A 15,173-nucleotide genomic window follows, 5' to 3' on the forward strand; every position below is an offset into this window, starting at 1 on the left:
GTTTAATTTACTTTAGATCTTTTTAAGCATTTAGTTCGTTTAATGTAATTTTTAAGTAAATAATTATATTATTGTTTGTGTGTTTTTTATTTTACATTTTTTTTAGGGCTGCGCCGATCAACGAGAGCCGTTATAAACTGAGAAGCTGCGCAAATCCACGTTCATTTTCAGCTTTATTTGCGCATCTTCTCAGTTAACAACGGCTCTGTGTAGTAACAGCTGCTCTATGTGAAATCACGCACCTGAGAACCATAACCACGCGCATAACGATCAGCCGATATAGAGCAGCCCTAATTTTTATTTATTTTATTTTGACGTCAGAACAGGAACAATATAAACATTACTTTATTTTGCATGTTTTCTGTCACTCTGTTCTGTAAACGCACAATTAAGAAAGGGGTCCCTTGCACTGGGATCATCTCTGGCATCAAACCCCTGATTTAGGCACACGTGTAATGTTATCTAAAGTCTCCTTTTAAGTCAATGTTTTTGAGCTGGAGCATCAGTGTTATCTCACCTTCAGTCCGTCCGCGGAGTTTCACAGCAAACACTATAAGAACGAGCAGAAGAACCGCAGCTACAACATCCAGAACCACATCCATAACTAAAAGCTAAAAACACTACTGCTAACCGGCGGAGGTTGACGTTGATTTCGCCCGAGCGTCACTTCCGTGTCACAGCGCGACCTCTAGAGGTGCGGAGGAATGTAAAAATGATATTGCTTTGAGAGAGAGGACTTTCTTCTATATCGTCTTGTAGTTTGTTACTGACATTTAAAGCAAGGCAACACAAGTTTATTTATATAGCGCATTTCGTACACAAGGGTAATTCAGAGTGCTTTACATAAAAGAAAGTAAAATACTCATGTAAAAAAGAATCACAACAATATAACAAGGAATTTAAAACCTTTAAAAAATTATTAAAAATTTTACTTAAAAATTATTTAAGACAAATACAGTGCAATCAGTTGGGACATCGCACAGTGCTCATTCAATAAATTCACAGCTAAACAGATGAGTTTTGAGTCTAGATTTAAATGTGACTAATGTTTTAGCACATCTGACCTCTTCTGGAAGCTGATTCCAACTGCGGGCGGCATAATAACAAAAAGCAGATTGTTTTGTGTGAACCCTTGGTGTTTCTAACTGACTCGATTCTAATAAGTGGTCTGTCAGGTTCATATTCAGTGAACATATCTACTATGTATTTTGGTCCTAGGTCATTGAGTGACTTATAAATGAGTAAAAGTACTTTAAAATCAATCCTAAATGTAACTGGAAGCCAGTGTAAGGACATGAGGACTAGTGTGATATGCTCAGATTTTCTGGTTCTAGTCAGAATCCTGGAAGCAGCGTTCTGGATGAGTTGCAGCTGTCTAATGATCTTTTTGGGAAGGCCGGTGAGGAGCCCATTACAATAGTCCACCCTGCTGGTGATAAAGGCATGAACAAGTTTCTTAAAGTCTTGACTGGAAACAAAACATCTTATTCTTGCAATGTTTTTTAGATGATAGTATGCTGATTTAGTAACTGCTTTGACATGACTACTGAAACTAAAGTCTGTCTCCAGAATAACACCAAGATTCCTGACCCCTAGAGTCTAGGTATGTCTTCACCTTGAGAACTTTATCTTTGTTTTTAAATGCAATTACTTCAGTTTTTTCCTTGTTTAACTGAAGAAAGTTCTGGCACATCCAACTATTAATTTCATCAATGCATTGGCAGAGGGAGTCAATGGGGCTGTAGTCATTTGGAGATAAGGCTAGGTAAATCTGGGTATCATCAGCATAGCTGTGACAGGCAATTTGGTTCTTTCTCATTATTTGACTTCGCAGGAGCATATACATGCTAAACAAGAGCGGTGCAAGTATTGAGCCTTGTGGGACTCCGCATGTCATGGATGTCCACTTAGACTTATGCTCTCCTATACTCACAGAATAACCTCTCCCTTCTTAGTATGACCTTCAGTATGTTATCTGATCAAGGTAACAATCTGCTCTTTGGTCAGCAGCTTGAAGTTTTTAAAGTGAAAAAAGTGAAGTGACATTCGGCCAAGTATGGTGACCAAGTATGAATTTGTGCTCTGCATTTAACCCATCCGAAGTGCACACACACAGAGCAGTGAACACACACACACACTGTGAACACACACCCGGAGCAGTGGGCAGCCATTTATGCTGCAGCGCCCGGGGAGCAGTTGGGGGTTCGATGCCTTGCTCAAGGGCACCTAAGTCGTGGTATTGAAGGTGGAGAGAGAACTGTACATGCACTCCCCCCACCCACAATTTCTGCCGGCCCGGGACTCGAACCCACAACCCTTCGATTGGGAGTCCGATTCTCTAACCACCAGGCCACGACTTCCCATATAAAGTGAAGTGACATTCAGCCAAGTATGGTGACCCATACTCAGAATTTGTGCTCTGCATTTAACCCATCCGAAATGCACACACACAGGGCAGTGAACACACACACACTGTGAGCACACACCCGGAGCAGTGGGCAGCCATTTATGCTGCGACGCCTGGGGAGCAGTTTGGGGTTCGATGCCTTGCTCAAGGGCACCTAAGTCGTGGTATTGAGGGTGGAGAGAGAACTGTACATGCACTCCCCCCACCCACAATTCCTGCCGGCCCGGGACTCGAACTCACAACCTTTCAATTGGGAGTCCGACTCTCTAACCATTAGGCCACGACTTCCCTAGCGTACACACAAGCGTCCCTAGCGTTTTTTCCCGAGCGTACACACAAACAGAGAGCTCCAATTGCAGTGTTTATTTAGGAGAATCCAAAAATCGTAGTCCATACAGGCAAGAGGTCAATATTAACAAAAGCTGTCCAAAACAAGAAACACGAAAAACACTAGGGAACACGAGAAAGCAGGGTGACATAAAACAAGGACTCAATGAAACTGATAGAAACAAACCGGGTATTTATGGACAGGTGTAAACGATGAAACTGGGGACAGCTGAGTGCAAATATAGGTGTGCAATTAACAGTGATGAAACGGGCAACGGCTTGTGGCAAATGTAGTGCCTGCAGTGGGGTGATTCTATGGGGAAGTGAGACAATAGTTGGACACCCAGGGAACAGAGACCAGACACTGTGACAAGTTTGAACACTGATTGAAATAGTGCTCAGTTGTATTACATAAGTTGCATTTATTTTGTTTCTCTAGTGATCTCACCTCAGAAACTGTATTCTGGAGTAACGATTCACCCTTGGAAACTAGACTTTGCTCACTTCCATGAAAGATGGCAGTAGATTTGTGTGATACTTTAGGCTCTCTTTACTGGTATTTGCGGAAGCTCTGTCTCTCTCTACCAGGGTCCATACTGAAATGGGTACCGTCCTCTTGCACCCGTGAGGTAGGTTAGCTAGGAGGCGGGAGATTGAGACCCACAAGTCAGTTCTGTATGTCCAGGACTTCCTAACTTATCCAGCATTCCAATCAGTGCCCGCACCTTTAGTACAAAAAGCCTAAATGTCCTGGTGACACCACTTCTTATGCTGAGCCCATCCATCAGAACAGCAATGCATTGAAGTGTAAGTTGATGGGGTTGCCCATATAATTCTGTTAGGGCATGCATAGAATGAGTGTAAGGGTACCTGCTGTTACTGTAGGAGTCAGCAATTAACAATGCTTCCTCAGACTTCAAGTGGTCCATCAATATTTGGAACTTAAAGAATTCTGTAGCATCAGCAGGCAGGAGTTTGTCAAGAGCTACCTTTAACCTGGAAAAAACTCACGTGGATCCTCTTTGTTGAAGTTAGGAATGGCAGGGGTTGGACCATGATAAGTGTTCTCTTGATTGGTTGGCGATGAGGAACGATAAGGCACAAATGGCCTATGTCGCCTGGAGGTAGGGCTGTGATAGTGTAAAGATGGATGCCTTGGGTGATGGTAGCGTTCATCAGCACGCTCAGCCCTCTGGGGTGTTACTGCATGCTCTGGAAATGGCGAAGTTGATCTGGATTGCTTGGAACTCGCTTTCATCCTCTGAAGCTCGTGAATGATCTCATCTATTCTATCACGTAAATGTTCTGTGTGCAACTTATCATCAGTGACTGCGTTTACATGCAGCCAATAACCCGTTCAAAACCGGGATATTAGCAATAACCCGGTAGCGCACGGCCATGTAAACACCGGCAAAAACCCGGATATGCTCATATCCCGGTTTTTAAAAACCGGGATATTATACCTGGAGTACCCCTTTTCTAACCCGAATATTTGGTCTTGTAAACGCGTTTCGGCATATCCCCATCAAAATGTGTGTTCTGCGCATGTTCTATTCGCAAGGAATCTTGGTCTTTTGAGTAGAGACGGCGCATAAAAAAACCCCGCGTGCAGTATAGAGGCACAGTAGTGTCAAGTGCTGCTGGTGGATCAGTACCAGCGCCAAAGCGCAAACAAAGACTATCGCTAACTGCCCCAAACTATTCATTATCCGCCTGCTGCTGCTGTTGTTGTTGTTGTCTTTGGATACAGGAAGAAGAATCGGAAATGACGCATATTGCGTCTTGTTGTCCGTACGTCCAGACGCTAACCGTGCGTCGCCGTTTACATCGGGATTGGTAACTCTCTCTGCTCACACATGTAAACAGGTTATCCCGAATGTTTCAGAAACCCAAATAGTGACCTTAACCCGACCATAACCCTAATTTTAACAGCATGTAAACGTATTCACTGAGTTTCACTGCCCTTACTTCTTCATAACGTGGATCTCTTTGATCTCTTGTTGACGTTAATCTGTGGAGTGACGGTGAGGTAGATTTTCAGTTCCCCACAACACGCATTAAATGTCTGGGTGAATAATATAGTTGAGATGGAGACAATGATCTGGGAGTATTAGGTTACAGACACATGTTCTCAGTAGACATGCAGATAAGTAGATAAGCATGTCTTAAAATACTAATTCACAATCAAATTTAAACACAGTACAATGAAGAAAAAAACTTACTGTTTGATGCACGCATACAACGATTACTCAGTATTGCAGGAGAACTAGCATTATCATCACCGTTAGGATCATCTCCCACTAGTAATAATAAAGGCAATAATAACTGTAATAAACTATGTCAGCGTCTGGGTCCTTTGCACCTTCTGGGTCCTAACAATAGGCATGTGACTGATGCTTGACTATATAACAACAGATAATTATTCATTACACATATAAAAAGAACTGTATGAACATAATATATGAATACAATAATAACTGGCCCTCAGTTTAGTACATGTGGTCTTGGCCACTTGAGAGGTTGTGCGCACGACAGGAAGTAAGTGTGTAAGACTGTCCAGATACAAACGCCAAAGCACAGTGCCCTTAACGCACACTAAATCCTCACTATCTCGTATACCGCTCCAGAGCGGTATTCAAACACTTGTGTGGGTATTTACACAAAGCTTTGGACCAGGCAAATTCCTCCATCCATTTTCCTGGCGTCCTTCCCTAGCATCCTAAAGGGGTAGAGCTAAGACGTGAGGAAAGGAAGCGAGGATGCTCAATTGAGAATTGAGAAGCACCCAGTGTCACCATAGAAACACACAATCCTCTCTAATTGACTTCTTTAAATATTATGACATGGCGTGAAAGCAGCATTCAGCTTATCTAACCCCAATTTAACACACCTGAAGAAGCTAATCAAGTTCTTCCAGATTACTAGAAAACTACAGGCAGGTGAATTTGGTTTTGGTTGCCCCATTTTACATATTTTTATGGTAAAGCAGGTTATTAGTCTTCGTTTTTGTTGTGCTTTGCTGTCTGCTGTTTCTGACGCGCCAATTCAGTGCATTTTCCACCAGAGATCATTGTGAGGTCGGGAGGATGATGGCTCGGGTGTATTGCTTGTTGATTTCTATTTTGTCATGTCTGTTCGGATACTTGAGCATTATAGAAGCTATTCCAGGAAAAACCACTGGTGAGAAGATCTGTTAACTTAAATAAACCGCCTGAAGAAATGCAGAAATAAGTAGTATTCGCAGTAGTAAGCTTTAAAATGTTTGCTTTCGAAGCGGATAAATATGTAAAAATTTGTGTTAAGGTTTGAGACCTGTATTGCAAAACCCCTGATTTTGAAATACTGAAACCACACTCCCTGGCCTCCCCATTGACCCTCTTGAATCCTCTAGGGGTCCTCAAAAAAATTAATAAAAAAATAACCCATTGAATTCAAGAAGTCTTAAACGGAGAGTAAAAAATTTTATTTAAAACTTAACATTTATGTGAATTGAGATGTTGAGCATTCAGTGACTCTTTCTGTCTTGTGAATAACAGCAAAGCCTGGAAAGTGTCCACCCCAAACATGTGGAGGAAAATTGTGTACCAAATCCTGTAACCGTGACTCAAACTGTCCCAACGATGAGAAGTGCTGCAGCAACGGATGTGGACGTTACTGTACCCCTCCATATACAGGTGTTTGTGTTATTGTTTGTCAGTAGTTTACAGGGTTTTTTTTTTTCATTTTGCCTTTTTGATTTAGTTCAAATTAAGTTTGAATTCATCCCTTAGGCAAGTTTTTATACCCAGGATGGGTAAAATAAAGAGGAATAATCCTTAAAATATAACCCTCTCTGTAGGTATAACTTGATATTTATGTTTTAAGTGTTTCGTGCTATATCTTGAAGAGGTGTACAGTCATGCTCTGACTAAAACTGACTGTCTGTGTCCATGCAGTGAAGCCCGGACAGTGTCCCAAACCAAAGATTCAAGCATGTGCTGAAAGCTGTTTCCATGATGGCCAGTGTCCTGCCACACAAAAGTGTTGCCCAACCACATGTGGTCATGAATGCAGTGAACCTCGTGGTCCGGGAAGTGGTCAGGGAAATAGACAGGGTCAGGGAAATAGACAGGGTCTGGGAAGTGTTTGGGGAAGTGGTCTGGGAAGTAGTCGGGGTCAGGGAAGTGGTTTTGGAAGTGTTTGGGGAAGTAGTCAGGGTCTGGGAAGTGGTCCGGGAAGCAGTCAGGGTCTGGGAAGGGGTCTGGGAAGTAGTCAGGGTCTGGGAAGTGTTTGGGGAAGTGGTCCGGGAAGTAGTCAGGGTCTTGGAAGTGGTCCGGGAAGTAGTCAGGGTCTTGGAAGTGGTCTGGAAAGTAGCCGGGGTCAGGGAAGTGGTCAGGGAAGTAGTCAGGGTCAGGGAAGTGATCAGGGAAGTAGTCAGGGTCAGGGAAGTGGTTGGGAAAGTGGTCATGGTGAGGAAAGTGGTTGGGGACGTGGTTGGGGAAGTAGTCAGGGAAGTAGTCCGGGAAGTGGTCAGGGTCAGGGAAGTAGTCAGGGAAGTAGTCCGGGAAGTGGTCAGGGAAGTAGTCAGGGAAGTAGTCCGGGAAGTGGTCAGGCAGGTGGTGGGGAAAGGGGTCCTGGTGAGGGAAGTGGTCCGGGAAGTAGTCCGGGAAGTGGTCAGGGAAGTAGTCCGGGAAGTGGTCAGGCAGGTAGTGGGGAAAGGGGTCCTGGTGAGGGAAGTGGTCCGGGAAGTAGTCAGGGAAGTGGTCAGGGTCAGGGAAGTAGTCCGGGAAGTGGTCAGGCAGGTAGTGGGGAAAGGGGTCCTGGTGAGGGAAGTGGTCCGGGAAGTGGTGGGCAAAGTGGTCCTGGTGGGCAAAGTGGTCCTGGTGAGGGAAGTAGTCAAGATGTTTGAAGTGGTCATTTCTTTATTCATATGGCATGTGTTCCATGTTTGCTCGACTGGTTTAGAGTGCTTCTCAAAAAAATGAATAAAAAAAAAGGATTGATTTGAGGTTTTTTTTTTTTTTTTCGTCTATTTTTGTGTAGTTTGGATGCTTTCTAGAATCCCCCCCCCCCCCACATGATTGTATGTGCCTCATTGGCTGCTGCTGTCAGTTTGACCCTTGAATGTTGTCCTTTTTTCTCTTGAACTTTTACTAGTGGGCCCATACAGTATAATTCCTTAGGAGTGACAAACACAAGTGTAAATTACGAGTCAATGCTGTTAAACTTGCATTAAGACAGATGCAAACTATCTTTTTTTTTTTTTTTTTTTTTTTTTCTTTTTAGATGGCTATGCCCATGAAAAAAAAATTAGCCTGTGCATCACTTTCAGGTACATTCAATACTGTGAAACTACTTTAAAATGCATTAAATAAAAACAATGAGGCAATAATGATTGTGTTGCTAACTAATTTTCAGGTAAAGTTTCTAAACGCCAGACAATTTGTTGCTAAATGGCGTTGTGATGTCACTGTGTGATGACATCTTAATCACAATGCAAAACTGCATAGAATATAATCCGATAACTCAAGTCTCAGAAAAAAATAATGAATTTGATTTGAAATTTTAATTTAGATTTGTTACTAAAACTAAAAAATATTAAAAATGTATTTTTAAATACAACATTGAATTATTGAATATTTTCTGCATATTTTAAACCGATCACCAAGTGCATGTACAAACACAAGTTATCATAAATAAACAAATATTGAACAATTGCAACAAGCAACTGAAAGGGATGGTTCACTCAAAAATGAAAATTTGTGTTTATCTGCTCAGCCCCAGGGCATCAAATATGTAGGCGACTTTGTTTCTTCAGTATAACCCAAACGAAGATTTAAGTCAAACCATTGCAGTCTGTCAGTTTTATAATGGAGTTGAATGGGAATCACGGCTAAAACATACAATAAAACTTTTTTTAAAAAATGGCAGAAGTAATGATTAGGAATGTGTAGGGTACCGAAACCCGGTACCGAACCGAATCAGAACGAAGACTTTGGTGCCTCATGCCTCTTAAATGCCTGAGCGATCGATTTAAATATTTGTCCTGGTTCTCCGAAATGTACACAAGAAGCATGGGCATCGCTAGGCTTTTTTAATGGGGCTATAGCATTTAGCTCCATAAACTGTAACAAAATTTGCGATCGCCTCAGAATCAGTCACCTTAAATTTCATCTGAGACCTGCAGCAGACCGGTCTCCTCCCCATCTTACATCGCGCTCTTCAATCCGCAGACTGCAGCATGAGTGGACTCAAACAGAGGACACGAGGTGTGTGTTTATCGACAGATTGTTAGAATATCTGTACTTTACAAACGACATTGTTGGTACTTTATAAATGTCAAACAGTCATTCACAGAACTGATTAAAGACAGTGACAGACAGCACTCATGCTAACTAAATATCAGAGTGATTGACAGAGATACGGTAGAAACAGTTTGTGTGGTTTTGTATTATACAATGACCCAGATCGTGAAATACATTTATTAGCCTTAGATTAAGGGAAGCTTGGGAAATGAGAGCATTCAAGGAGCGTGTGAATGCTATGGATTTATTTTAAATCTTTTTAAAATTCTTTAATGTTATCCTTTTTAGGCTTATTTTATTATTATTTATTTTTATAGAATTATTGATTCAGGCACCGTTTAGTCACCAGTACCATTTTCAAAAGTATCGAAATGGCTCTGGTATTGAATAAAAACCCAATCGATACCCAACCCTAGGAATGTGTCAGGGAAAAACAGCAAGGAGACAAATAAGGAGGTATTAGCATTTTAATATTTTGATAAACTAGTGCTTTCTTTGTTTTTGGTTTAACACCATATCTACACCGGACAACACAGTTGTTGCACCCCGCCACAACAGCTAAAGTCTGTCTACACTGGACATGACAAAGCTACCATTGAAAATAATTTGTGTAAATGCGTCATAAATAGAATGCAGCAGCAGTTTTCTGTCTGGGATTTGTAGTCGTGCCGTGCTGCATCTAGTGTAGACAGCATCACTGATTATAATGAAATCTATAGTGCCTGTACGCAAGCTTCATATGGATATTGCATAATCTAAGAATATTTGTTTTCCATTTGAATTGTTTTATTTGAAAGTAGACGATAAGGTGGCGGTTCAAGGAGGAGCATTTAATTTGTTCTCATCAAAATGTAACACTACTGACAAGCTGTAATGATGAGACAGAGACGTTCGGATCTATGTGCAGAACTTTAATGATGAGAATGGTCAGACAGGCAATGATCAGTAACGGCATCAGGTATGTAGGGATAACCAGAATCGATAACAGAAACAGGCAGATGTCGGGGGCAAGCAGCAGAGAATCAGAGTCGGTATAAACAATCCAAAAGTCAGGTACAGAAGGAAAACGCTCGGAAATGTCAGACTGGCTAAACAAGACTTCACAGAGAGTTGGAGTGAGTGTGCTGCTTTTATGTGTGTGTAAATGAGGTGCAGGTGTGGCAAGGAAATTGGCTGATGAATGATGTGCAGGTGTGGCAGGGTGATTGTGATGCAGTGACTCATGGGAAATGTAGTTCGGGTGTGGTGCAACAGATGAGAGGTGCTAGAGTCCAAGTGACATCTGGTGGTTGATGTGGAATGGTCCTGATTGCAGTGCCCTCTACTGAAGTTCATGGGCACTCCATCTAATGATCGTGACACAAGCTGTCTTACCATTATTTCTGGTGTATTTGAACCGTCTGACATCATTTACTGGTGCTCCTGTTATATTTATTTTAATTTTCTCAACTGAAACATCAGATGGGAACCCTGTTATCACATCTCCAAGCTAATTATTCTCTTCTGGGATTGTGTATATCACTTTATGTCTGATCAGTGATTTTATTCCCAGAGCCATTTTTTGTTGTCTAATGTCTTTCCAGGACAACATCAATTTGCCATCCCTCGATGTCTTAATACTTCCAATTGTCCAAGAGTGTTTTTGTTAGTTTCAAAGGGTTAATGACATCAACAGACTCATTAGCAAACTTCAGCAATACCTTATATTCTTCTTTCCTCCTCCTTGTCTGGCGAGTTCCCTTCTCACTGTCCATTTCTGAGATTTGTCCCCAAGTTCTCGTTCTTTTCCGAGTTTCTACCACTTTCCATTCATTACTTGCATTGCCTCCACTATCCGCATCAACCATTTCATCCTCAATTTCCGGATCACTTCCGGAATCTACACCACTTTCTACAGTCAGCGCTCCAGTCACAATCCAGCTGTCGCCAACAGCCCCGAGATGATGTTTTGATCACGTCTTAATCTAAAACATCTTGTTGGTGGTGGCCAAGATGGCTGTGAACAGACGGAACATTCAAGCTCTCAGCATCAAACTCAATTAATTAGGATAAATGAATCTTCTGAAAGACCTTCACATTGAGCAAAATGGTACAGTATTTTGGTGTATCTTTCACAACAATGTTTATTATTACAATTAATGTTTATGGATACAACTGGAAACCAGAGAATGATAGCCTTTTGGGGGCTGTAGGGAACACTTTTAAAGGTTGGCTGGAGAAATATCCAAATGCTTATATAATAATGGGAGGGGATTTTAACATTATTCAGGACTATGCTACAGATAAATGACCACCAGGTCGATCAAATTCAATAAATATTATATCTCAAAAATGTTATGGATAAATGTTATCTAAAAGATATCTGGAGAGTTAAACACCCTGTAAAGGTTGTTTCCCTACAGTGGTTCAGGCTGTAGGTTTGCAAAAATTACTAAAGAAACGTTATCATCTATCAATGTTATTATCTCTGTAGTTTATTGTTGATACTCTAAAGAAATTAGATTTTGGTCATTTGTTTTCTACAGCAATCAAAACCCTTTAAAAATGGCAACTGTTCTAAAGTTATTTAATGGTAGTTCCCCTAAATTTGATATTTCCAAAAGAATTAAGCAGGGGTGCCCAGTATCTCCATACTTCTTTTTGTTAGTAAGTCAGCTTTCCTCTAATATCATATCAAGCCCACTGAGAGGTATCGCTATTGTTGATAGAGTATTTTTCTCTTACTTAAACCACACAACATAAGAGCTTTATTTCAATGAGATATTGTGTCTTTGCCTTATGTTTACTCATATTGGAATTGCCTGACAGACAATATTGTTTGGTAAAGTTGCTCTTTTTATGTCAGTTGCCTTGAAACTGTGGTACATTTGTTTTGGCATTACCCTTTTGTGAAAATATTGTATGTGATTTTATTGTACAAAATATTGATAATCATTTTGTTTTGTAATGGAAACATGTATTATTTGGTATAATGGAGAGCGGCAAAGAAAAAGACAGTCACGTTTACATGATAAATATATATTTTTTTTTACATGCAAAATGTAATATTCCTAAATGTAAGTTCTCATGCAAAAAACAACAAAAATAAAAAATAAAAAACAGGGAGGAAATGGAGCATTATATTAATACTATACTAACTTTCTATTAAACAAAAAGCAATTAAAACAGTGAAAGTTTGTAAACGCTTTAATATTTTTATATAAATTTGTATTTGTATACAGCCTCTCTAATGTGAAATTATTTCATGTAAAATGTTTATTGTTTATATCATGTGTTTGCCATGTACATGTAATTTGATCTTGTTAATAAAAAATACAAAACTGTGATTTTGTGTTCTCTTCTAAAATGTTTTATTTGGTTTCATGTGATTATGTTTTTAAATTATGCACGAATATCCCCAGACACTATGAAAGTGCGATCTCTGTGTGAGATATGTGAGAGTTGTCATATTTCTGCATTTGATTTTGTTGGTATCTGTTCACTTCGAGAGGTCAGAACTGTTCGTCTTGACTGCGCTTATTTCACTCCTCCTCTCGCTTATTATATGGTGTGAACTCAGCATTCAGCTCATCTAACCCTAATTAAACACACCTGAACAAGCTAATCAAGGTCTTATTGTGCAAGTGTGCAAGGTATACAGTAGGTGGCGGTAATCCTCCTAAGGAGTGAATGGCCATAAAACGGAAGGAAGGAGAAGAAGAAGTAATCAAGGTCTTCTAAATTACTAGAAAACTACTGGCAGGTGAGTTTGATCAGGGTTGGGGCTGACCTGATATCCTTGGCACTTTAAAACCCCATTTTACAGAGCTACAGTTGTGTGCGCTTTGTTGTCTACTACTCCTGAAGCACCAGTTCAGCGTGTTTTCCAGCAGAGATCATTGTGTGATCGCAGGTCGGGAGGATGATAGCTCGAGTATATTGCTCGTTGATTGCTGTTTTGTGTCTATCCAGATATTTAAGCATTACAGACGCTGTTCCAGTAAAAACTGCAGGTAAGAAGATCTGTTAACTACATTACACAGCCTGAAGAAATGCAGAAATGAGTGCCTCTCACAGATCAGGGATGAATAGTAGGTTTTAGAACGATTGTTTTGAAACCGATAAATATTTAAGTCTTGTATTATGGATTGAAACATTTTGCAAAACTCCTGACTTCCAAATGCTGAAACTGCACTCCCTGGCCTCCCCCTAATGATCCTCTTGAATCTTCTAGGCCAACAACCCCCCCCCCCCCCCCCCCAAAAAAAAAAACCCACTGACTTCAATAAGACCTAATTCTATTTAAGTGAATGGAGATGTTCAGCCTTTAGTGTCACTTTCGGTCTTGTCTCAATAACAGGAAAGCCTGGAGAGTGTCCACCCCGAACATATGGAGGAAAATCCTGTATCAAATCCTGTAACCGTGACTCAAACTGTCCCAACGATGAGAAGTGCTGCAGCAACAGATGTGGACGTTACTGTACCCCTCCATATACAGGTATTTGTGTTATTGTTTTGGTCAGTTATTAGTCCACTTTTCATGATCAAGTCAAAAATAGGTTTGAAGTCATCCCTTAGGACAGTTACTGTATAAACCCAGGATGGCTTTACAAAATGGAGAAATAATACTTGGAATATAATTCTGTTTGTAGGTAAAACTATTTATGCTTCGAGTTTTGTGCTATATATTGAAGAGGCATACAGTCATGCTCTGACTAAAACTGACTCCGTCTCCATACAGTGAAGCCGGGTCAATGTCCCAAACCAAAGATTCAAGCATGTGCTGAAAGCTGTTTCCATGATGGCCAGTGTCCTGACACACAGAAGTGTTGCCCAACCACCTGTGGTCATGCATGCAGTGAACCACATGGTCAGGATAATGGTCAAGGTCACATAAGTGCTCAAGTAAAAGGTCAAGGAAGTGTTAAGGGAAGTGGTCCAGAACGTGATCAGGGAAGTAGTCCTGGTCGCGGACGTGCTCAAGTAAAGGGTCAGGGAAGTGGTAAAGGAAGTGTTAAGGGAAGCGGTCAAGAAAGTGATCAGGGAAGTAGTCCTGGTCGTGGAAGTGTTCTAGTAAAAGGTCAGGGAAGTGGTCCTGCTCAGGGAAGTGGTTGGGGTAGTGGCTGGGGAAGTAGTCAAGGTGGTGGAAGTGGTTGGGCAAGTGGTAATGCTCAGGGAATCGGTTGGGGTAGTGGATGGGGAAGTAGTCAAGTAAAAGGTCAGGGAAGTGGCCAAGGTGGGGGAAGTGGCCAAGTGAAAGGTCAAGGAAGTGGCCAAGGTGGGGGAAGTGGTAAAGTAAAAGGTCAGGGTAGTGGTTTTGGAAGTGGTAATGCTCAGGGAAGTGGTCAAGGTGGTGGAAGTGGTTGGGAAAGTGGTCCTGGTTGGGGAAATGGCTGGGGGAGTAGTCAAGGTGGGGGAAGTGGTCAGGGTAGTGGTTGGGGAAGTGGTAATGCTCAGGGAAGTGGTCAAGGTGGTGGAAGTGGTTGGGAAAGTGGTCCTGGTTGGGGAAATGGCTGGGGGAGTAGTCAAGGTGGGGGAAGTGGTCAGGGTAGTGGTTGGGGAAGTGGTAATGCTCAGGGAAGTGGTCAAGGTGGTGGAAGTAGTCAAGGTATTGGAAGTGGTTGGGAAAGTGGTCCTGGTTGGGGAAGTGGCTGGGGGAGTAGTCAAGGTGGGGGAAGTGGTCAGGGTAGTGGTTGGGGAAGTGGTAATGCTCAGGGAAGTGGTCAAGGTGGTGGAAGTAGTCAAGGTATTGGAAGTGGTTGGGAAAGTGGTCCTGGTTGGGGAAGTGGTTGGGGGAGTAGTCAAGGTGGTGGAAGTGGCTGGGGAAGTGGTGGAAGTGGTTGGGGTAGTGGTAATGCTCAGGGAAGTGGCTGGGGAAGTAGTCAAGGTGGTGGAAGTGGTTGGGAAAGTGGTCCTGGTTGGGGAGGTGGTTGGGGGAGTAGTCAAGGTGGTGGAAGTAGTCCGTGAGGTGGCTTGGGCACTTCGCATAACACTTACTGGAGCTCTTTTCAATTCAATGCTTTATTCATATGGCATGTTCATGTTTGCTTGGTCTTTCTCCCCCCACAAATAAAAAGGAAAATTGCTTTGAGGAGTTGTGTGGTTTGTGTTTTGCACCTTTTACATACTTTGTCTTCTCCTGGAGGTTCTTCAGATGGTCAGGAGTGGCTGATGCA

General features: G+C 41.7%; 3 protein-coding genes across 3 annotated transcripts in view; 2 read left to right on the plus strand and 1 right to left on the minus strand.

Annotated features, from left to right (window-relative positions):
• LOC132140106 (DDRGK domain-containing protein 1-like) overlaps positions 1-631 on the minus strand; it is a 21,688-nt gene extending 21,057 nt beyond the window's left edge. Inside the window, exon 1 of the mRNA XM_059548931.1 lies at positions 518-631. Coding sequence (XP_059404914.1) covers positions 518-602 — 85 coding nt within the window. The 5' untranslated portion in view covers positions 603-631. The remainder of the gene's footprint in view (positions 1-517) is intronic.
• Positions 632-5,780: 5,149 nt separating this feature from the next.
• Positions 5,781-7,622, plus strand: LOC132136156 (uncharacterized). The gene is made up of 3 exons (XM_059547223.1): positions 5,781-5,914; positions 6,271-6,408; positions 6,670-7,622. Exons 1-3 carry the CDS (start codon positions 5,821-5,823, stop codon positions 7,620-7,622), a joined length of 1,185 nt encoding a protein of 394 aa, XP_059403206.1. The 5' UTR covers positions 5,781-5,820.
• Positions 7,623-12,835: 5,213 nt separating this feature from the next.
• LOC132140107 (uncharacterized) lies at positions 12,836-15,088 on the plus strand. The gene is made up of 5 exons (XM_059548932.1): positions 12,836-13,010; positions 13,358-13,495; positions 13,739-14,141; positions 14,334-14,425; positions 14,468-15,088. Exons 1-5 carry the CDS (start codon positions 12,920-12,922, stop codon positions 14,962-14,964), a joined length of 1,221 nt encoding a protein of 406 aa, XP_059404915.1. The 5' UTR covers positions 12,836-12,919; the 3' UTR covers positions 14,965-15,088.
• The last annotated feature ends 85 nt before the right edge of the window (positions 15,089-15,173 follow it).

Source organism: Carassius carassius, chromosome 4 (genome assembly GCF_963082965.1).
Source record: "Carassius carassius chromosome 4, fCarCar2.1, whole genome shotgun sequence".
Classification (NCBI taxonomy): domain Eukaryota; kingdom Metazoa; phylum Chordata; class Actinopteri; order Cypriniformes; family Cyprinidae; genus Carassius; species Carassius carassius.

Coding starts and splice junctions, on each gene's coding strand:
- LOC132136156 (XM_059547223.1), top strand. CDS start 5,821: ATGATGGCTCGGGTGTATTGCTTGTTGATTTCTATTTTGTCATGTCTG. Junction 5,915..6,270: donor TATTCCAGGAAAAACCACTG/GTGAGAAGATCT, acceptor TGTGAATAACAG/CAAAGCCTGGAAAGTGTCCA. Junction 6,409..6,669: donor CTGTACCCCTCCATATACAG/GTGTTTGTGTTA, acceptor GTGTCCATGCAG/TGAAGCCCGGACAGTGTCCC.
- LOC132140107 (XM_059548932.1), top strand. CDS start 12,920: ATGATAGCTCGAGTATATTGCTCGTTGATTGCTGTTTTGTGTCTATCC. Junction 13,011..13,357: donor TGTTCCAGTAAAAACTGCAG/GTAAGAAGATCT, acceptor TCTCAATAACAG/GAAAGCCTGGAGAGTGTCCA. Junction 13,496..13,738: donor CTGTACCCCTCCATATACAG/GTATTTGTGTTA, acceptor GTCTCCATACAG/TGAAGCCGGGTCAATGTCCC.